Consider the following 22,441-nt stretch of genomic DNA (forward strand, 5'->3'; position numbering starts at 1 on the left):
TCAGGACGCTGACTATACTGTGTGCCGGGAATTAGCAACAGACTAGAAAGAGATTCTCAGGAGCTGCACAGCAGCTACAGAAAGCACCACAGGCCTGGACTCTCAGGAAGTTAATGTAAACTGAAAAGGTGCTGATGTTGATGAAGCATTATTAGTCCTAGGCCTACTTATTGTATAGTGCACTATACCTGCTACACCAGCCCACTGTCCGAAAGCTACCACTCGTATTCCTCTGTGATCAACCATTTTCTCATAGTCAATCAATCGAATTTCCTGAAAATACATAAAAAGTTGCTTTTATGTTTTCACTAAAAGTTTGATTTTAAACAGCAAAACCAAGGATATAACTGCTTCTCTGGGAACTACTTTTATATGCACCTTCTGCCATGTTTTGTGCATGAAACACACACATGCACAGGACTGAGTTTTCAACTGTAGGAAAAAAAAAAGTGTTTAAGAACATGTTGATTTTTGGCTTGCTTGGTTTATAACCAGAGTCTCCATAACACTTTTAAGTTAAGAAATAAAAATGTTAGTACAGCAATCAGCAGATCATTGGAACGAAACATGACCATCTTCGAGGAACCCAGAGGGGCAGATCTTCATCTGGTGTAAATCAGCAGCTCAGGAACAGAGCTACACTGACTGACACCAGATGAGGATCTGACCCAGACGTCATAACCCACAAACAGCAGCATCCTGACCAAATGGCAGGGTGATTCAGTCCTAATCGGATATTTGCCGCCTCACAAATAAGACACTCATCAATCTCAGAAGTGAGACAAGAGTAAATGTTACATCTGATTCCAGTATCCATGCACCCTCTCCCCAAAAAAGTTGGAAGATCAAGGTTGTGGCTTGTTGGGAGACACTTGCACTTTTATTGCCCATGCTCTTTGTAGACAGATGACCTCTGTTCTCGGGGACAACTAGTTGCTCAAATCAATGTACTGAACAAACAGAGGATGAAATCCTGGTCCCAGTGAAATAAGTGGCAAAACTTCCATGAGGCCAGGATTTTACCCAATGTTATGAAACATGCAAAGAGCCAAATTTTGCAATTCCTAATCAGGCAGAATTAGCTTCTTTGGGATAGTCAGTCACATGAGGACTGCACACCAGACCCTTTAGACTGGATATCAATATCATGTATACAAGTACAGTTACACGGACTTCAATCTTTTTTCTCCTCACAATTTACTCTGGCAAGAAAGGTCAGAATCAGAGCCATATTCTTTAACCGTGAGAATATCTCTTAGGAAAGCATATACAGCACTTAAGCAGCTTTTCAAAGTGTATTATAGCCAAGACTATCAGTTTCAAGTTGAGCGCTTTGCATCATATAAACAACAAGTAAAGAGGGATAATTAAGTCCCTGACTGAGGCCAGGAATGGCAATTTCAGCCTAAAATAAATGTTTAAAGCCCAGTTATAAATATCAAAATATACTCCTGAGGGAATTCTGCATCACTACATGCATGCAGAATTCATGTCCCCTGCAGATTTCTTTGCTTCCCCTCAGAAAAATGACTTTCTGACAGGGAAGCAAAGGGAAGCTGCACGAGCAATCACTCACCCCGTCCCCAGCAGTGCAGGCGCATTGTTTCGGGTGCCCAGAGCAGCTGGCAGAGAGGTAAACAACTGCATAACTGGGGTGGGGAAAGAAAGAAATGCTGAGGATGCCCTGACTACTGGCTCATACCCTGTGCTGGGCTCAGCTGCTAGTCCCAGCTAGGCTGGGGGCCGGGACTACTTCTTCCCCTGAAAGAGGGGCCAGGGCCAGAAACCTCCCACAGCTGCAGGAAGCTCTGCGCGCAAACGCACACAGCTTCTCATCCCCATCGTTCCTCAGCCACAGGGGGAGGGGTCACTGTTTGAGAAGCTGCTCCCCCTGCCCAACCCCAAGCATCTGGACCCCGCCATACCTAGACCCGCCTGCACCAAAAGCCCCAAACCCATAACTTCCCCCGCTGAGCCCCAACCCTCTGCGTCATAGAATAGAATATAAGGGTTGGAAGGGACCCCAGAAGGTCATCTAGTCCAACCCCCTGCTCGAAGCAGGACCAAAACCCAGTTAAATCATCCCAGCCAGGGCTTTGTCAAGCCTGACCTTAAAAACCTCTAAGGAAGGAGATTCTACCACCTCCCTAGGTAACGCATTCCAGTGTTTCACCACCCTCTTAGTGAAAAAGTTTTTCCTAATATCCAATCTAAACCTCCCCCACTGCAACTTGAGACCATTACTCCTCGTTCTGTCATCTGCTACCATTGAGAACAGTCTAGAGCCATCCTCTTTGGAACCCCCTTTCAGGTAGTTGAAAGCAGCTATCAAATCGCCCCTCATTCTTTTCTTCTGCAGGCTAAACAATCCCAGCTCCCTCAGCCTCGCCTCATAACTCATGTGTTCCAGACCCCTAATCATTTTTGTTGCCCTTCGCTGGACTCTCTCCAATTTATCCACATCCTTCTTGAAGTGTGGGGCCCAAAACTGGACACAGTACTCCAGATGAGGCCTCACCAATGTCGAATAGAGGGGAACGATCACGTCCCTCGATCTGCTCGCTATGCCCCTACTTATACATCCCAAAATGCCATTGGCCTTCTTGGCAACAAGGGCACACTGCTGACTCATATCCAGCTTCTCGTCCACTGTCACCCCTAGGTCCTTTTCCGCAGAACTGCTGCCTAGCCATTCGGTCCCTAGTCTGTAGCTGTGCATTAGGTTCTTCCGTCCTAAGTGCAGGACCCTGCACTTATCCTTATTGAACCTCATCAGATTTCTTTTGGCCCAATCCTCCAATTTGTCTAGGTCCTTCTGTATCCTACCCCTCCCCTCCAGCGTATCTACCACTCCTCCCAGTTTAGTATCATCCGCAAATTTGCTGAGAGTGCAATCCACACCATCCTCCAGATCATTTATGAAGATATTGAACAAAACCGGCCCCAGGACCGACCCTTGGGGCACTCCACTTGATACTGGCTGCCAACTAGACATGGAACCATTGATAACTACCCATTGAGCCCGACAATCTAGCCAGCTTTCTACCCACCTTATAGTGCATTCTTCCAGCCCATACTTCCTTAACTTGCTGACAAGAATACTGTGGGAGACCGTGTCAAAAGCTTTGCTAAAGCTTTGCGTCTGGACTCCCACCCCTCAGACCACCCCCCACTGAACTCTCCATACTCAAACCTCCACCCTGACAAGCCACACCCCAGAGCCCCAACCAGTTGCATCTGGACCCCCACCCTACAAAGCCCCACCCCCCCAGCACCCAACCCCCATGCTAAGCCCCACACATCCAGACCCACCCACCCCCCCCCCCGCTGAGCCCCAACCACCTTTGCCTGAAGCCCTCTGAAAAGTCCCATGCCCCTGAAGCCCACAACAAGCCCCTCTTCATCCAGAACCACCTGCAATTGGACCCCCCACTGAGCCACCTGCACCTGGATCCTCCACACTAAGCCCTCCACACTTGGATCCTGCCGGGCTGAGCCTGCCTGCCGGCACCTCCTGCACCTGGCATGGGGGACAGGGCACCAGAGGGTTTCTGGGGCAGGCCCAGCCCTTGTGCTGCGTCAGGGTCAAGTGCAGTCTCATTGCCAGGTCCACGTCCTGGGACTGGGGCTGCAGGGTGATCTCCCACTTCTGTGCAGCCAGTGGCCTGTGCTCCGCACTGCCATGCTAAAGCCTCCACATTTATTTATTTATTGACCAATAAAATTTGTAGAATTTTTAAATATTGTGTGCAAAATTTTTATTTCCCTCAGGAATAAAAATAGAAGCCTACAATATAAATGCTGCGATGCAGCAATGTGTTCTAACCCATAGCTAAGTGATGTGCTGTAGGTACCCTATAGCTGGTGTTTGGATATACAATACCCTCTTGACTACTTCCATATTGTAGCTTAAGAGAATCAATATAAACAGCTTAAAAAATTAAATGCATCTCTTAAAACAACAACTGCGGAGAGTACAGAGTTTCTATTAGTGTATCATAAAAAGCAAGCTCAAATATCTATGAATACTTACGTTACTTTCCATTGCACTTCTATGTTTAATCCTATTTATTACCTTGTGGTAATGGTCACTGATCTTTCTTACTAAAATATTTACCTGTCTTAGAATTTCATCCAGTAGAGACATGTTTGCCTCTTGGGCTTTAATAGTGTGAGAGAAGAATGCATAGTTCTTTTTGGGAATTAATTTATCCTCTGGAGGTCTCTTCACTCCCGCAATTAGAGATGCCTCAGAAATATCTTCCTGAATAATGCCACCTGCTTTTATATATTCCTGTAAACAGAGCATTAAGAAACACTTTCATTCTTCAACAGTAATGCAGAAAAAACAAAGGAGGTCTTAAAAGAACTTATGAAGCAGAAAGATACAGAAACAAGTCAAGGCCTGTTACTAAACAAGCTTATTTAAGAGTGAAGAGCTTGGATTTCTATTAGGGCTGTCAAGAGAGTAAAATTAATTGCGATTAATCATGCTGTTAAACAATAGAATACCATTTATTTAAATATTTTGGATGCTTTCTACATTTTCAAATATATTTATTTCAATTACAACAGAATATAAAATGTACAGTGCTCACTTTATATTTTTATTATAAATATTTGCACTGTAAAAACCAAAAGAAAATCGTATTTCAAATTCACCTAGTACAATTACTGTAGTGCAATCTCTATCATGAAAGTTGAATTTACAAATGTAGAATTATGTACAAAAAGAACCTAACATTCAAAAACAAAACAATGTAAAACTTTAGAGCCTACAAGTCCACTCAGTCCTACTTCTTGTTCAGCCAATCACAGACTAACAAGTTTGCTTACATTTGCAGGAGGAGATAATGCTGCCCACTTCTTGTTTATAATGTTACCTGAAGTGAGATAGGCGTTTGTATGGCATTGTTTTTATATGATGAACAGGATTTTCAGTAATCCTCATTATATCTGACTTGGCTGCCTGGGTGGGAGCTCAAGGTTCAGTTGCTTTTAGGGAACTGTATTTTTGGCTTCTGGGTAACCAGTAAGGTATTGTAGAAGCAGTTTTGTTGCTGGGTCTGTGAATCTAAATATTAGAATAACCAGTTTGGGGGACTGTCTTCCCCATTCTTTGCAGTTTGCCCTAATTGAGCAATCTCAGTGTGCCCCCCCCCTTGGATCCCAGTCACACTACATTATTTCATTGGGATTGCATAGGATTGTCCCTGGGGGCAGAATTCAGACCATCTTATTACTAATAATAAATAGACTGTGGAGGTTTTCATTCCTTCAAAAGTGGGGAAAACATCACAATCCCCATTGTAAGATGGAGAAACTAAGACACAGAAATTGGGTTGTTTGTCCACAGTCATACAGTGGGTTACAGAAGCTAGGGCTTCTGCTCCCATCTCTGTGCCTTATCATGCTGCTTCCACTGAAGTTGATGGCAAGACTTCTGTCATCAACTTCAGTGGAAGCAGCATGATAACCATACAGCTAAGGATAGCCTAGAATTCCTCCTTACCTGTAAAGGGTTAAGAAGCTCAAATAACCTGGTTGACACCTGATCAAAAGGACCAATGAGGAATGAAGATACTTTCAAATCTTGGGGGGGGGGGGAGGGGGGGGAGAAGGCTTTGTTTTGTGTGTTCTCTTGGGAAGCAGAGAAACATCAGGTCAGAAAATTCATTCTCCTATAAACCATCCTAGAAGTCCCTCATATTACAAAAATTGAGAGTAAAAGCCAGGCGAGGCATGTTACATTATCTTTTGTTCTGCTTGTGAATTTTTCCTTTACTGGAGGGACGTTTATTCCTGTTTTCTGTAACTTTGAAACTAAGCCTAGAGGAAGTTCTGCTGTGTTTTTGAATCTTTTGTTACCCTATAAAGTTTTCCATCCTGATTTTACAGAGGTGATTTTAAACCCCCCCCCCTTTTTTTAAAAAAAATAAAATCCTTCTTTTCTCCATTGTCCTAAGACCCAGGGGTTTGGTTCTGTGATCACTCTGTAACCAGTTGATTAGGATATTATTCTCAAGCCTCCACAGGAAAGGGGGTGCAAGGGCTTGGGGGGATATTTTGGGGGAATAGGAACTCCCAGTGATCCTTTCCCTGATTCTTTAATAAATCACTTGGTGGTGGCAGCATACCGACTCAGGGCAAAGAACTTGTGCCTTGGGGAAGTTTTAACCTAAGCTGGTAGAAATAAGCTTAGGGGGATCTTTCATGTGGGTCCCCACATCTGTATCCTAGAGTTCAGAGTGGGGAGGGAACCTTGACAACTCCCACTGACTTCAAGTGACAGTGGGACCAGGCTGAACATTAGCATAACAAAAATCAATAGATTTACACAAAGTAAGTTATCTTTGGTGTAAATGTGGTTGTTACTTAAGGATTTGTACTCTAACCAGATGTTTTAAAGACTGGACAGTAGGTTGTCTTTTGGTTTTTTCGCCTCAAATATATTCCTCCCACTCTCAGACCCTGACTTGATAAGTAAAAAGGGTATATCTCACAATTACGTTAGCTTAACACAAATGCCTCATTAAGAGTCAGGCTAGCGTGACTACAATACAGCCAGCTAGCAAGGCTTCAAACATGGTGGCCTGCAACTTAACAGGGCTTTGCAATCATTTCAATATAACTCAGATGAATTAGTCGGATCGGGTGCCGGGGGGGGTTGGGAGGGGCACACCTTTTCTGTCACAGCTACACACAGCATCAGCGGAAATATTCTGCCTGAATTCAGGCAGCAAGGAAAAAAAAGACAAAAACACAGTTATATGGGACATCATGAATTACATAAAACCCCAAAGGTTTCAGAGTAGCAGCCATGTTAGTCTGTATCGGCAAAAAGAAAAGGAGTACTTGTGGCACCTTAGAGACTAACCAATTTATTTGAGCATAAGCTTTCGTGAGCTACAGCTCACTTCATCGGATGCATAAAGTGGAAAATACAGTGAGGAGATTTATATACATACAGATCATGCAAAAATGGGTGTTTACCATACACATTGTAAGGAGAGTGATCACTCAAGATGAGTTGTTACCAGCAGGAGAGTGGGGTGAGGGGAGAGAACAAGGAGTTAACAAGAACATCTGAGGAACAGTGGGGGGGGGGGGAGGAATAAACAAGGGGAAATAGTTTTACTTTGTATAATGACTCAACCACTCCCAGTCTCTATTCAAGCCTAAGTTAATTGTATCCAATTTGCAAATTAATTCCAATTCAGCAGTCTCTCGGAGTCTGTTTTCGAAGTTTTTTTGTTGAAGAATGGTCACTTTTAGATCAGAAATCAAGTGACCAGAGAGATTGAAGTCTTCTCCGACTGGTTTATGAATGTTATAATTCTTGACATCTGATTTGTGTCCATTTATTCTTTTACGTAGAGATTGTCCAGTTTGACCAATGTACATGGCAGAGGGGCATTGCTGGCACATGATGGCATAGATCACATTGGTAGATGTGCAGGTGAACGAGCCTCTGATAGTGTGGCTGATGTGATTAGGCCCTATGATGGTGTCCCCTGAATAGATATGTGGGCAGTTGGCAACGGGCTTTGTTGTAAGGATAGGTTCCTGGGTTAGTGGTTCTGTTGTGTGGTGTGTGGTTGCTGGTGAGTATTTGCTTCAGGTTGGGGGGCTGTCTGTAAGCAAGGACTGGCCTGCCTCCCAAGATCTGTGAGAGTGATGGGTCGTCCTTCAGGATAGGTTGTAGATCCTTGATAATGCGTTGGAGAGGTTTTAGTTGGGGGCTGAAGGTGATGGCTAGTGGCGTTCTGTTATTTTCTTTGTTGGGCCTGTCCTGTAGTAGGTAACTTCTGGGAACTCTTCTGGCTCTGTCAATCTGTTTCTTCACTTCCGCAGGTGGGTATTGTAGTTGTAGGAATGCTTGATAGAGATCTTGTGTTGGTCTCTGTCTGAGGGGTTGGAGCAAATGCGGTTGTATCATAGAGCTTGACTGTAGACAATGGATTGTGTGGTGTGGTCTGGGTGAAAGCTGGAGGCATGAAGGTAGGAACAGCGGTCAGTAGGTTTCCGGTATAGGGTGGTGTTTATGTGACCATTGTTTATTAGCACTGTAGTGTCCAGGAAGTGGATCTCTTGTGTGGACTGGACCAGTCTGAGGTTGATGGTGGGATAGAAATGGTTGAAATCATGGTGGAATTCCTCAAGAGCTTCTTTTCCATGGGTCCAGATGATGAAGATGTCATCAATATTGCGCAAGTAGAGTAGGGGCGTTAGGGGACAAGAGCTGAGGAAGCGTTGTTCTAAGTCAACCATAAAAATGTTGGCATACTGTGGGACCATGCGGGTACCCATAGCAGTGCCGCTGATTTGAAGGTATACATTGTCCCCAAATGTGAAATAGTTATGGGTGAGGACAAAACCACAAAGCTCACCCACCAGGTTTGCCGTGACATTATCAGGGATACTGTTCCTGACAACTTGTAGTCAATCTTTGTGTGGAATGTTGGTGTAGAGGGCTTCTACATCCACAGTGGCCAGGATGGTGTTATCAGGAAGATCACCGATGGATTGTAGTTTCCTCAGGAAGTCAGTGGTGTCTCGAAGGTAGCTGGGAGTGCTGGTAGCGTAGGGCCTGAGGAGGGAGTCTACATAGCCAGACAATCCTGCTGTCAGGGTGCCAATGCCTGAGATGATGGGGCGCCCAGGATTTCCAGGTTTATGGATCTTGGGTAGCAGATAGAATACCCCAGGTTGGGGTTCCAGGGATGTGTCTGTGCGGATTTGTTCTTGTGCTTTTTCAGGGAGTTTCTTGAGCAAATGCTGTAGTTTCTTTTGGTAACCCTCAGTGGGATCAGAGGGTAATGGCCCGCATGGCCCCACAGTATGCCAACGTTTATGCCATCATGTGCCAGCAATGCCCCTCTGCCATGTACATTGGTCAAACTGGACAGTCTCTACGTAAAAAAATAAATGGACACAAATCAGATGTCAAGATTTATAATATTCATAAACCAGTCGGAGAAGACTTCAATCTTTCTGGTCACTCGATTTCTGATCTAAAAGTGACTATTCTTCAACAAAAAAACTTTGAAAACAGACTCAACAAGAGACTGCTGAATTGGAATTAATTTGCAAATTGGATACAATTAACTTAGGCTTGAATAGAGACTGGGAGTGGTTGAGTCATTATACAAAGTAAAACAATTTCCCCTTGTTTATTCCTCCCCCCTTCAACTGTTCCTCAGACATTCTTGTTAACTCCCGGAAATGTGCTGGAAATGGCCCACCCTGATTATCACTTCAAAAGGTTTTCTCTCCCCCCACCCCACTCTCCTGCTGGTAATAGCTCATCTTAAGTGATCACTCTCCTTACAATGTGTATGGTAAACACCCATTTTTGCATGATCTGTGTGTATATAAATCTCCTCACTGTATTTTCCACTTTATGCATCCGATGAAGTGAGCTGTAGCTCACAAAAGCTTATGCTCAAATAAATTGGTGAGTCTCTGAGGTGCCACAAGTACTCCTTTTCTTTTTATAAAACCCCAAAGTTCCTATGCAAAGAACTATTGAGAATTTAGACAATAGAAGGCAGTGCGGCTGAGGGAGGGCAGGACAGACCTAAAAAACAAAGAACTATGAATAGGCATCAATATTGGGATACTTACAGATCTAGCCAATGATTCCCATTGCTTTTGTCAGTGGGAAAGAATGACCCCCTTTTGTAATAAATAACGAAGTAGATAATAACATATGTTCACTATTATTTACATCCTTTAATGCTGTAGTACCATAATTAAGTAAACCAATGTTACATTTCGTTCTTCTAAATGGGAACCACAGCAGAATTTACCTTTTCATGGATGGCTCTCCGGTTTGATGGCTGTACTAAGACTTTGTATCCCAAATTTGTTAGCTCCTTAACATGCTTTGGTGCTAGAGGTGCTCTTCTTTCCCAAGCACTAATGTCTTCCCTCCTGATTGCCAGTACAGGTTTATGATGGTGACGGCACTTTAAAAGGTGGACCCCACACTTACCAGTTGGATTTCTGAATGCTCGTAGCATAATAAAACCTGATGGCAGCAAAGACAAAGTAGTTAAATGATAACAGGCTTGTAAAGGTGCTTAGAAACCACTTTGTTTGTACAAGAAGTTCACGTCTCTTTAAAAATCTGTTGTAAAACATACTCAACTAATCACTACAATGATCGTAACACCAGCAATAATTATCACAATTTTCTAATTAACAATACTAATATTCCCAGATTTCCTGTGCAATAGAAATCTGAATTTACTTTCATTACCAAACATAAGCTCTCTAATGTAAACCACAGCTGAAATAGTAAGAGAACATTACAAAGTCTCATTTTCTCTTTGCTTTGGCTAGGTTACTTCACAAAAATCAAACCACCAGTATCGGTGTATCAAAAGGTTTTTACTCATGTGCAAGGTATATTTTTTTAATTCTAGTTATTGTACTTGTGATCAGTGCTGGAGGCTTAAGCAAAAATGCCAGTTAGACTGAGTCACCAGTATAAATATGCAAGAGCCAAAAATGTATCAGCCCCCCACCTTATAAATATCTTCCTTATCACTTGGCATAGTGATAAAAAAAGAGATTAACTCATAAAAAAGCAATAAAGTACAGTTAAGGGTACTACATGATCAATGACAAATGCCCTTGGGCCGTTTCTTTAAAGGTACTTACAGAAGCATGCCTAGGCACCCAATCCCTATTTAAATTTAAATCACTGTGAGCTAGGTGCCTACGCACTTTTGAAAACCCCACGAAGGTCCAGATCCTCAAAACGTACTTAGATGCCTGAATACCTTTGAGGATCTGGTCTAGATGCCTATCTGTATTTAAACATCTTTGAAAATCTAGCTCTTAGACCCCGGTTTTGCAAAGACCTATGCACATATCTAACTAAGCATACAAAGGCCCTTTAAACTCAGTGGGACTGCTCATGGACTTCAAGTTAGGAGTGTCTGTAAATCCAATAAAGTGAGCTGTAGCTCACGAAGGCTTATGCTCAAATAAATTTGTTAGTCTCTAAGGTGCCACAAGTACTTCTTTTCTTTTTGTGGATACAGACTAACATGGCTGCTACTCTGAAACCTGTAAATCTTTGCAAGATCAGAGCAATAGCAAGAAATACATAGTGAGCATCCTACAGTATCAGAGAAAGCTACTTCGAAATGCAAAGTGTAATGATCTTTTAGTTCTCACTTACATTCTTCCATAGCACCTTCCTATGAGCAGAATGCCAGCAAGCACACCATCCTTCCTGCTGAAGGCCCACTTGTACAAGAAACTAACTGGCTGATTATGGGTCACATGGGGATAAGGGATGGGTCACATGGGGATAGGGATAGGGACAGAAGAGTTAGCATGCAAAAATCTTCTTTCCCATTTGTACAGTGCTTTGTATTTTTGACATTTGGTCTATTAAAGGGACACTGTCACCTTAAATTTGGCCTGAAAACAAGATTTTATAAAACCTCAGACCAAAAGAAAACAGTGTGGAAACTTTCTGAGTTCCAATAAAAACAGGTGCTTGTAAACAAACATTCCCAGAAGCCTTTGAAACTCAAACACTATTAAAGTCTTAGAGCAAAACTGACCTCATTGATTTTCACTGGCCTTACTGAAAGAAGTACAAGACATACGAAGATTGGCAAGATGGGTTTTAAAAAAATTCTTACTTTTAATAATCTTAGCTGCATTAATTATGTTAAAGATAGTACATTTACAACATATTTTTAAATTGACAGCAATTTTTAAGGCATACTGAATATGTGGCTTTTCTTCTAATGGTAGTTTTAGTGCCACAAACTGATGAAGTTGGTACGAGTTTTAAATTTTTTTAAATGATTATTCAAAGCATTTAGTTTTGAAATTAAACAATCCCATGTATCAATACCTGCCTGAAACCTACTGCCAATTTCTGTTTTTCCAGCTGCATCTTTAACAACTAGTTAAAAAACTTAAGAATTCTGCCAGGTACCCAATGCAAAGTGAAGATATAGAAAAATATTTTCCCCCAATCTCCTTCAGTTATACTTATCTTAATTATTACTTGAAGCAATTGCAGATCGATGGGTTTTATATTTCCCCCCGCCCCCGAGAATTTTTTAAAACAATGGTGACTTTCAGATTCACATACACCTTTGCCAGAGGTCACGAATAGTTCTTTCCTAACAGACATATGATGCGTCCGACGAAGTGAGCTGTAGCTCACGAAAGCTTATTCTCAAATAAATTGGTTAGTCTCTAAGGTGCCACAAGTACTCCTTTTCTTTTTGCGAATACAGACTAACAGGGCTGCTACTCTGAAACCAGACATATGATGTGATCCAAACTTGTTTCCCCCATGTTAGAACAGGGCGGCAGGTAACTCCTGATCTAGAGATGCAGCTAAAAGGAGCATTTAATCTCCTTCACAGCTTTCTCTCTGATGGATTGCTCCCTGACAGTCTAAATTACTGGCCAGAAAAGACCTCACGAGCTGGAAAATCCAGGCTCGCTGCAGGGATCACCACCAGGGACGAACGTGGCTACTTTGTTGCCAGAAACGAAGATGCAAACTTGTCCTCGAGAATCCAGCTGTGCCGAGGAGCGGGGAGGGAGGGAGCTGAAAGCCAGGCCGTTCTGCCCGACCCACCACGGCGGGACGGCACCGCCTGGGCTCGGAGGCAGAGAGGGACATTCCCGAGGGGGGCGGAATCACTGGGAGCGACTCCCACAGCCCAGCCCGCTGTCCTGCACTGACCCGGGCCGCAGCGGCCTCCAAGGTCCAGCCCAGACCCAGCAGCAGGCACAGCTCCACGCGCGGCCTGGAGGCCCCCCACGGAAACCTCCGCCGCTTGCTGCTACAGCAGGACCCCACTGCAGGAGACGCAGAGCCCAGCCCACGCGCGAAGCGCGGCACCCACCTGGCAGCGGAGCGGGGGTTTACACGGGAGAAGGGAGCCGCCGGCTCTGGGATTGCGCAAAGGAACGCAGGGGCTGCCCAGCGAGGCTATGTACGAATGTAGGGGAAAGAAGGGATACAGCCCCCCGCCGGCAGCCAATCGCGTGTGACCTTCGGGGTACAACCTTCCCTTTCCACCAATCGCAAAAGGTCTCCAGGCGTGACGTTATTGGTGACGTCTCGTCTCTCCCCCACACACACCCCCCGCACTCGCCTCTCTCGTGTGTGCTCCTGCTTTGGCTGGGGCGGGGGAGAATTCCCGGAATGTTCTGCTGCGGGGCCCTGGCTCTCCAAGGGGACTTGCACAAGGTCACGGGAACGCTCCCAGATACGGACAATCAATGGGCTCGCAGGGATCCTACTGGCCACGCCGACTGCACACCCCGCAATGCTGCCGGGATCTGCCATACATGACAGTCCGGGGGATGGCGGAGAGAGCGGAGCTCCCCTTCCCCGAAATGACTCAGAGGCATCTGGAATACGAGAGTCACTGGGACAGGGAAAACACCGTGTGGATCTGGGAGACTAGAAACGCATTAATAAAATGGGTGTCAACATTGTATTTTTAACATAAATTGTACGGTAATGGGGGATGGGCATTGGCAAGGCAGATAGGACATGGAAGGATCAACATATCTCTGCCTCTGAAAAGCATCCCAGCCCTTCCCCAGCTGACAAAATCCTTGTGTATCCCCCTCCTCCTCAATGACAAGTAACTCAGAGTTCTTTAATTTCGCCTTTTCTCCACCCACTAAAATAAGGAATGGCAGTACAGTATCTTTGCTCTCTACACAACGTTAGTAATAAAACAAAATCCTTAAGTTACACAGTTGGATGCCAAATAACAGTGTTTATATACAAATACATAGGCCTACCTAAGGTGTAATTTTTTAACAGTGACAGAAAGTAACCATTAGAACAATTTATGAACAATTTCCCGAGAATTGTGGTGCATTTTCCATCACTGACAATTTTTAATTCAAGATTGGAATTTTTTTTCTTAAAGATCTGCCCTAGGAATTATTTTGCAGAAGTTCTAGGGACCGTGTTACACAGGAAGTAGGACTAGATGATTAGAACAGGTCCTTTCTGGCCACTGAATCTATGACTCTGTGAAGGTTTCTTCCCCACTCTGAACTTTAGGGTACAGATGTGGGGACCTGCATGAAAGACCCCCTAAGCTTATTTTTACCAGCTTAGGTTAAAAACTTCCCCAAGGTACAAACTTTGCCTTGTTCTTGAACCGTATGCTGCCACCACCAAGCGTTTTAAACAAAGAACAGGGAAAGAGCCCACTTGGAGATGTCTTTCCCCCAAATATTCCCCCAAGCCCTACACGCCCTTTTCTGGGGAAGGCTTGATAAGAATTCTCACCAATTTGTACAGGTGAACACAGACCCAAACCCTTGGATTTTAAGAACAATGAAAAATTAATTAGGTTTTTAAAAGAAGAATTTTAAAGAAAAAGTAAAAGAATCACCTTTGTAAAATTAGGATGGTAAATACCTCACAAGGTAATTAGATTTAAAACATAGAGATTCCCATTAGGCAAATCCTTAAGTTACAAAAAGACACAAAAACAGGAATATACATTCCATCCAGCACAGCTTATTTTACCAGCCATTAAACAAATGGAAATTTAACGCATTTTTAGCTTGATTACTTACTAACTTAACAGAAGTTGTAAGGCTGCATTTTTTATTTGTTTTCGGCAAAAGCATTATACAGACAGACAAACCCGTTGTTCACCCCCACTCCAGATTTGGAAGTATTTTGTTCCTTTATTGGTCATTTTGGGTTAGGTGCCAGAGAGGTTATTTTAGCTTCTTAACCCTTTACAGGTGAAAGGGTTTTGCCTTTGGCCAGGAGGGATTTTATAGCACTGTATGCAGAAAGGTGGTTACCCTTCCCTTTATATTTATGACACGCCCCCCAAATCATAGATACGGTGAAACACTGGCTGTGATTTCTTTTTGGAGCTTTATAAACAGAGTTAATAAGACACATGCACCTTTAAATATACTACTAACTGTATAAAGACTAACAATATTTTATACAATTTAAGGACGATTTTAACCAGTTGATTTTGGGAAACTTTTACGGGAGAGTGCATCAGCCACTCTCTTAAGGGCTCTAAATTTTACTCTGTAAGTTTCAGGTGTAACTTGAAATTGTTTTAAAACCAAATCTTTGAATTTAATGTAGTCAGAAGCCTCCTCAATAGGCATCTTATTGAATATGTCCAGAGCTCTTCCAGTCAATTTTGCAACCAATGTGGTCATCTTGTGAGCTTCAGGAATTTGATGGAGTGTGCACAGTCTCTCAAAGGTGAGAAAATATTCAGCAATATCACTGGCTTCATCGGGGGGGAGGGATAGCTCAGTGGTTTGAGCATTGGCCTGCTAAACCCAGGGTTGTGAGTTCAGTCCTTGAGGGGGCCATTTAGGGATCTGGGGCAAAAATTGGGGATTGTTCCTGCTTTGAGCAGGGGGTTGGATTAGATGACCTCCTGAGGTCCCTTCCAACCCTGATATTCTATGATAATGTGGACATAGTCACTCCCATTTGTGGATTGTTGGGGAAGGATTGTTAGGGTTATTCTGCTGAGCCTTTGCCTTCTCCATCTCCAGTGCATGCTTCCTCTCTTTTTCCTTCTCCTCCTTTTCTTTTTCCTTTGCCTCCATTTCTCTCCTGTGGGCAGCCTCCCTTTTTTTTTCCTTTGGCCTCCATTTCTTTTTTTTTTTTTTGCCTCCATTTCCATCTGTCTGAGTTCTACCCGTCTTTCTTGTTTCTTTTGTTTTTCCTCTGCCTCAAATCTGGCTAATCCAGCTTCTGTTGAACAGTGCAGTCTGTCATCCTAACCTCTTTTTTTTAACTAACTTTGCATCCGAGAGTTAGAAACAAAACAAAACAAATCAAAAACTGGCTTGTAAAATGTTGCTGTGCTGTAACATGATACATTTTTCTCTGATAGCTGTTCTCAGCCTACAGAAAAATCCTTTTGTTATGCCTGCTGCTCTGTCCCCCAGGCAGAGAGACAGAATCTAGAGCTGCAATCACCTTTTACAAAAACTTTTAAAATCCTGCTGTGCTTCTGGTTTAAAATCATCTCTGGTTTAAAATGATCCCACCGCTCTACCACCATGTCAAGGTTCCTTCTCCACTGTGAACTCTAGGGTACAGATGTGGGGACCTGCACGAAAGACCCCCTAAACTTATTTTTACCAGCTTAGGTTAAAAACTTCCCCAAGGTACAAACTTTGCCTTGTTCTTGAACCGTATGCCGCCACCATCAAGTGTTTTAAACAAAGGACAGGGAAAAAGCCCACTTGGAGATGTCTTCCCCCAAAATATCCCCCCAAACCCTACACTCCCTTTTCTGGGGAAGGCTTGATAAGAATTCTCACCAATTTGTACAGGTGAACACAGACCCAAACCTTGGATTTTAAGAACAATGAAAAATCAATCAGGTTTTTAAAAGAAGAATTTTAATTAAAGGAAAGGTAAATGAATCATCTCTGTAAAATTAGGATGGTAAATACCTCACAGGGTAATTAGATTTAAAACATAGAGATTCCCGTTAGGCAAATCCTTAAGTTACAAAAAGACACAAAAACAGGAATATACATTCCATCCAGCACAGCTTATTTTACCAGTCATTAAACAAAAGGAAATTTAACACATTTCTAGATAGGTTACTAACTAACTTAACAGGAGTTGTAAGGCTGCATTCCTGATCTGTTTCCGGCAAAAGCATCACACAGACAGACAAACCCTTTGTTCCCCCCCTCCAGATTTCAAAGTATCTTGTCCCGTCATTGGTCATTTTGGGTTAGGTGCCAGCGAGATTATCTTAGCTTCTTAACCCTTTACAGGTGAAAGGGTTTTGCCTCTGGCCAGGAGGGATTTTATAGCACTGTATACAGGAAGTTGGTTATCCTTCCCTTTATATTTATGACAGACTCAATGGCAGAGGTGGGCAAACTACGGCCCGCGTGGCCCTTGAGCTGCCAGTTGAGGAGGCTAGCCCCCGGCCCCTCCCCTGTTGTCCCTCCTCCCCCGCAGCCTCAGCTCACCATGCCACCAGTGCTCTGGGCAGTGCAGCTGCCAGTTCTGGTGCTCTGAGTAGCATGGTAAGGGGGTGGGGAGCAGGGAGTCTGGATAAGGGGCAGAGAGTCCAGGGGGGCAGTCAGGGGACAGGGAGCAGGAGGGGTTGGATAGGTGTGGGAGTCCCGGGGGGCCTGTCAGGGGGCAGGGGTGTGAATGGGGTCGGGGAAGTCAGGGAGCAGGGGGGTTTGGATGGGTAGGGAGTTCTGAGGGGGGCAGTCAGGGAGCAGGAAGGGGCAGTTAGGGGGCGGGGGCCAGGCTGTTTGGGGAGGCACAGCCTTACCCACCTGGCCCTCCATACAGTTTCGGAAACCCGATGTGGCCCTCAGGCCAGAAAGTTTGCCCACCCCTGCTCTATAGGCTGGTCTGCACTGAAAACTTACATAAGCATAGTTACATTTCTGCAGGGTGTGAAAAATCTGAAGAGACGTAGCTATGGCAACCTAACCCCTGGTGTAGACAACGCTAGGTCAACAGAAGAATTCTTCCATCAACCTAACTACCTCCTCTTGGGGAGATGGATTACCTATAGTGACGGGAGAACTACACTGAACCACTGCAGCTTTGCCACTGTAGCATTGTAAGGGTAGACATACACTATGAAAAACTAAGGCCTGGTCCACATTACACAGTTAGGTCAACATGAGGCAGCTTACATTGAACTAATTGTGTCAGTGTCTACACTACAGTCTTGCTCCCGCCAATTGAAATACCCTACTACACCGACATCATAACTCCATCTCCACAAGAGGTAGAGGGCTTATGTCAGTATAGTTAGGGTGACACAGTATCTGTGTAGAAACTATGTTACTTACATTGGCTGTTGGTTGTCTTGTCAATTTTACAGCAGGAACTGTGAAATTGACAAGAAAACCAGGCAGCTAGATTTCAGCTGCCCCCCCCCCCCTCGCACCCCACTCTCCTGAAGAGCTTGGGCAGCTGGACACACCTCCGCCCCGCAGCCAGGACGAGAAGCCTTGGCAGCTGGTCCCTGCTCCCAGCTGGGAGCTGGGGTGAGAAGCCAGGGCCGCTTCCCGCCCCCCACCCCCTGCTCCCAGCATGGAGCCCTGAAATTGACAAGGCTGCCCCTCTCCTTGCAGGGAGGGAGAAGGGAGAGAGAAGCCAGGGCAGCCAGATCCTGCTTCCCTGGGGCAAGAAGCGCTGGGCGGCTTCCCCCTCCCACCAGGGAACAGGAAGCTGAGGGGGAGGGCATCCTGCCAGGAGCCCTAAGTATGACACTGCAGCTCTGGAAGGAGTCTGATGGCTACAATAACAAAAGGCAAGTGACAGGTTTCAGAGAAGCAGCCGTGTTAGTCTGTATTCGCAAAAAGAAAAGGAGGACTTGTGGCACCTTAGAGACTAACCAGTTTATTTGAGCATAAGCTTTCGTGAGCTACAGCTTACTTCATCGGATGCATCCGATGAAGTGAGCTGTAGCTCACAAAAGCTTATGCTCAAATAAACTGGTTAGTCTCTAAGGTGCCAAAAGGCAAGTGAGGCCACTAGAGGGCTCCCAAACTAGTTACAAGCATACTATACAATTCCTATTACACTACTAGAGTGGATTAAACTCTGCCAGAGACCTATCATGCCATGGGCTACACACGGTTTTTATAGTGATTTAACTATTCAAGTTAGTTATATTTTATACTGATATAGTTAAAGTGGTTAAAACGCCTTGTGTGGACACAGACTGTTATAAAGGTGTGTTATGGGAATAAACTATATTGGTATAAGGACCTTTATATTGACATAACTGCTTCCACACTAGTAATTTGTGCCGCTTTACCTATATTGGTTTCCAAACCAATATAGATAAAGCCATACAAAAACTGTGTGTAGACTAGCCCTTTACTTCATACAAGGCCCTGTTAAATGTACCCTTGTTAAAGGGAAAATAGCCCTCACTAACACAGCATATTGCAAGCTATAGGACTTTATGTCTTAGTTATCACATACTGTTGTAATTTTTGAAGGATGTGGCTGGCTTTGATCATTTCCACTGATATTGTGGCCCAACTATATCAGAGCTCTAAGAGATAAACCTTCAGTTAGCAAGCAGTTATAGGTCAAGTATTTAGGTTACAAAGAGCAATCTCTCAGGCAAGTTGATTGGGGACTAAATTACATGATAAAGAGGCTGGGTGGTAATAAATTCATTGTGCAAATCTTTTTGACATGTCTAGGAAAGGATGACAGGAGAACTAGAGTTAGTGTTTTGTAAAAGTTTTGTTTTTGCAAATTGATCTCACTTATACCAATGCAACTCCATTGACTTTATACAAATGTAACTGGGATCAAAATCAGGCCCTATAGTGTAAGGGAATTCTGTTTTATTCTGTTTTTATCATCTTGCCCTTACATGGCCATCTTGTTTTTTTCAAATATTGTTGTTGGCCTCCATTTTGAGTCCCCTTCTGCATGAAGGATTTGGCGCCCTTTTCCCTGTAAGGCGGGAAAAGTGAAGGTCAGGTGGCCACATAATCTGCCTAGAGACAGTGGGTTATAAAAGGCTGGTTCACCCATCCCTCAGGGCTGTCCATCCTAGTGACAGACCCAGTGCCCAAGACAGACTGCTCTCCCCAGAGGTAGGCCTGTATCTGTGAGATTACCACCTAGTTCCCTACCTAGATCTATCTAGCTGCCTTTCCATTGCATGCCAGTATCGCACTGCTTGCACTCACCTGCTATTCCAGCTAAGTGACCAATTAACATCTGCATTGCCGCTCACACGACAACGTGTCAAGAGCAGAAGACCTAAAGACCTGAAGACAGAAGACATCAGTTGCTTACCTGTGTGAAGACTCTCCTGTGTTCCTGGTCTCCTGTCCATCAGTGTCCAGGATTCCAGTTCGTCTCTTCCTCTGGTGTGCCGGTGTCTACTTCCCTGCGTGACATGTATTAACCCTTTTTATTGTTCGTATCCTACCCCAGGGTCGGCAGGTTTGTAGAAATTTTGGTGGTGCCCAGAACGCCCAGAGCCCGCCCCCCCAAAACTCCACCCCCACCTCCCTAAGGCTCTGGGAGGAAGTTTGGGTGGGGGGAGGAGGTCTGGGATGCAGGCCCTGGGCTGAAGCAGGGGATTAGGGTACAGTAGAGGTGCAGGGTGCAGGCTCTGGGAGGGTGTTTGGGTGCAGAAGGGGTGAGAGGTTGGGCTCTGGGAGGGAGTTTGAGTGGGGGGAGGGGGGTCTGGGGTGCAGACTCTGGGGTGGAGTTTGGGTGCTGGGTGCAGGCTCTGGGCTGGGGCAAGGGGTAGGGGTGCAGGAGGGGTGAGGGGTGCAAGCTTTGGGCTGATGATAGAGGTGGGATAAGAAGTATGCAACCTGAATCTTCTTAATTAGCCCATTCCTAGGCTAATATAATTTGGCGACCGCAGCAGGAACCCCTTTTTGTTTTAAATTGTAATTTATGTGTAATTATAATCTACTCGGCTCTGTCAACTAGCGGCCCACAGGCTGTGTGGGTGGGTCACTGTTCTGTGAGTGCCGGAGCAGTGCTGAGAGCCGGTAGGCCTTGTGTGTCGGCGACCTTGCAAGTCGTTGTGTCCTACTAAAGTGTGGCCTGTGTGCCACTGGGCTTTCCTGCCTAGCTAGCACCTAGGAGGAGCCTCCAGTCTTGAGTACCGGGAATGAAGGGGCTATTCAGCCACCGACTCTCTGCCTGGCCTGTATCCAGGAAGGGCGTCTTACGGCCTTGTGTACCAGAGCATGTTGACAGCCTTGTATGCTGTGAGGGAGAGGATATTCTCTCTAACAAGTGCCACTGTGTTGGGCCCAACACCCATTGATTGGGCTGCAGCCTTGTGCACTGCGGGAGAACTATACTTGTTAGAGATCTTTACCGCTGGTCTGAAACCAGGGGGATCTCTGACCAGGGTGTCAGGAGAGCAAGTAGACAGACTGCGGCTAGTAAGCTCAGTGGACTGCGGAGAGGGTCCAGCTCCATACAGACTGCAGCAAAGCCCAGCTCTGTAGAGAGTAGCAGTTTTGTAAATTTATTGGAACAGGCTCTGGTGGCGAAGCCGGCCTGGCTCATTATTGCATGTCCTAACCCAGTCTGTGTGAAACAGCCAAACTGCTACTGAGAGAAACTTGAATTGCTTCTGACACATGCCGACCATTGTCGGGCATGTCGCGAGTGCTGTTGCCCAGAAAAGACTTCCATGGGTGCCTGGGGTCCCACATGTTTGCGATCAGAACAGCAGGCAGGATGAGCACTCGGACCTATGGTGAATCTGGGTGCCTGCTGGTGTTAAATAAAGTTTCCGTTGATTTTTGTGTGAATTATTTGGGAAGGGAAAAAATCCTTGGGCAGAGGGGCTGCTCAAGGGAGGAGATGCTTTCACCATGTTGAATAGAAAATGGGAAGGATTTGTGCAGGACAAGCTCAAGCCCAGCAAGAAAGAGAAAAAGAGGGCTCTGATTTATGGGCCCTATAAGGCTGTAGGGAACTGAATGGGCACTGCAACACACTGGGAGTCAGAGTAGCCCAAGTGAAAGACCAAATCAAAGCTAAGAACACTGAGATAGAAAAGCTGGGTGGAAGGGTTAGAGTCCCAAAACAGAGGATATGTTACGCAGATCAACAGGCCAGATTTGCAGGTGCAGGACCTGCATGATCTCTTAGCTAAGGAAGAGAAAGAGATCCACTCACTGAATGTGAAGCAGGACGAATCCCAAGCTGCCGTCAGGGAGCTGATGAAAGAGCTTTGTTCCAGTCAAAGCCAGCAGGTGGAACACTCAGACTGGCAGGGAAAAATTAAGAAGCTCCAGCACAAGTTACAACAACTTTCACGGTGAACCAAGCTGTTTACATTACATAGCACATGTAATGCACATTACATAGCACATGTAATGGTGCTATGTAATGGGGCAGCCATGGTAAGCCCCAGTCTTTCAGCTTCTTCAAAGGTACACTCACCAGAGGTGCCTTCTCCGGCTTCATGGTCCAGGAGCCCGCCTTGGGAGGGTTGGGAGGGTATTGGCTCCAGGGTGATAAACAGTTCCTGGCTGTTAGGGAGAGTGGTTTCTACGCTTGCCTGCTGTGCGCTATCCTCCTCCTCATCTTCCTCATCCCCAAAATCCTCATCCCTGTTGCGTGAGACTCCCCCCTTGCAGGTGTCCATGGACAGGGGTGCGGTAGTGGTAGGGCACCCCCTAGAACTGCATGCAGCTCATCATAGAAGCGGTATGTCTGGGGCTCTGACCCGGAGCGGCCATTCTCCTCTTTGGTTTTTTTGGTAGGCTTTCCAGAGCTCCTTACTTTTCACGCAGCACTGCTGCGGATCCCTGTTATAGCCTCTGTCCATTGTGCCCTTGGAGATTTTTTCAAATATTTTGGCATTTCGTCTTTTGGAACGGAGTTCTGATATCACGGATTCATCTCCCCATACAGTGATCA

The 22,441-nt window shown here is 45.0% G+C and overlaps 1 protein-coding gene across 2 annotated transcripts in view; it reads right to left on the minus strand.

Moving 5' to 3' along the window:
- Window positions 1-13,033, minus strand: part of AASS (aminoadipate-semialdehyde synthase) — a 51,559-nt gene extending 38,526 nt beyond the window's left edge. For both annotated transcript variants that reach the window (XM_048836194.2, XM_048836195.2), the window contains exons 1-4: window positions 12,897-13,033; window positions 9,813-10,033; window positions 4,118-4,294; window positions 189-273 (exon numbers count right to left, since the gene is read on the minus strand). In XM_048836194.2, the coding sequence (XP_048692151.2) occupies window positions 189-273; window positions 4,118-4,294; window positions 9,813-10,025 (475 nt within the window). In that variant the 5' untranslated portion in view covers window positions 10,026-10,033; window positions 12,897-13,033. The remainder of the gene's footprint in view (window positions 1-188; window positions 274-4,117; window positions 4,295-9,812; window positions 10,034-12,896) is intronic.
- Between the last annotated feature and the right edge of the window lie 9,408 nt (window positions 13,034-22,441).

This window comes from Caretta caretta, chromosome 1, assembly GCF_965140235.1.
Source record: "Caretta caretta isolate rCarCar2 chromosome 1, rCarCar1.hap1, whole genome shotgun sequence".
In the NCBI taxonomy this organism is placed as follows: domain Eukaryota; kingdom Metazoa; phylum Chordata; order Testudines; family Cheloniidae; genus Caretta; species Caretta caretta.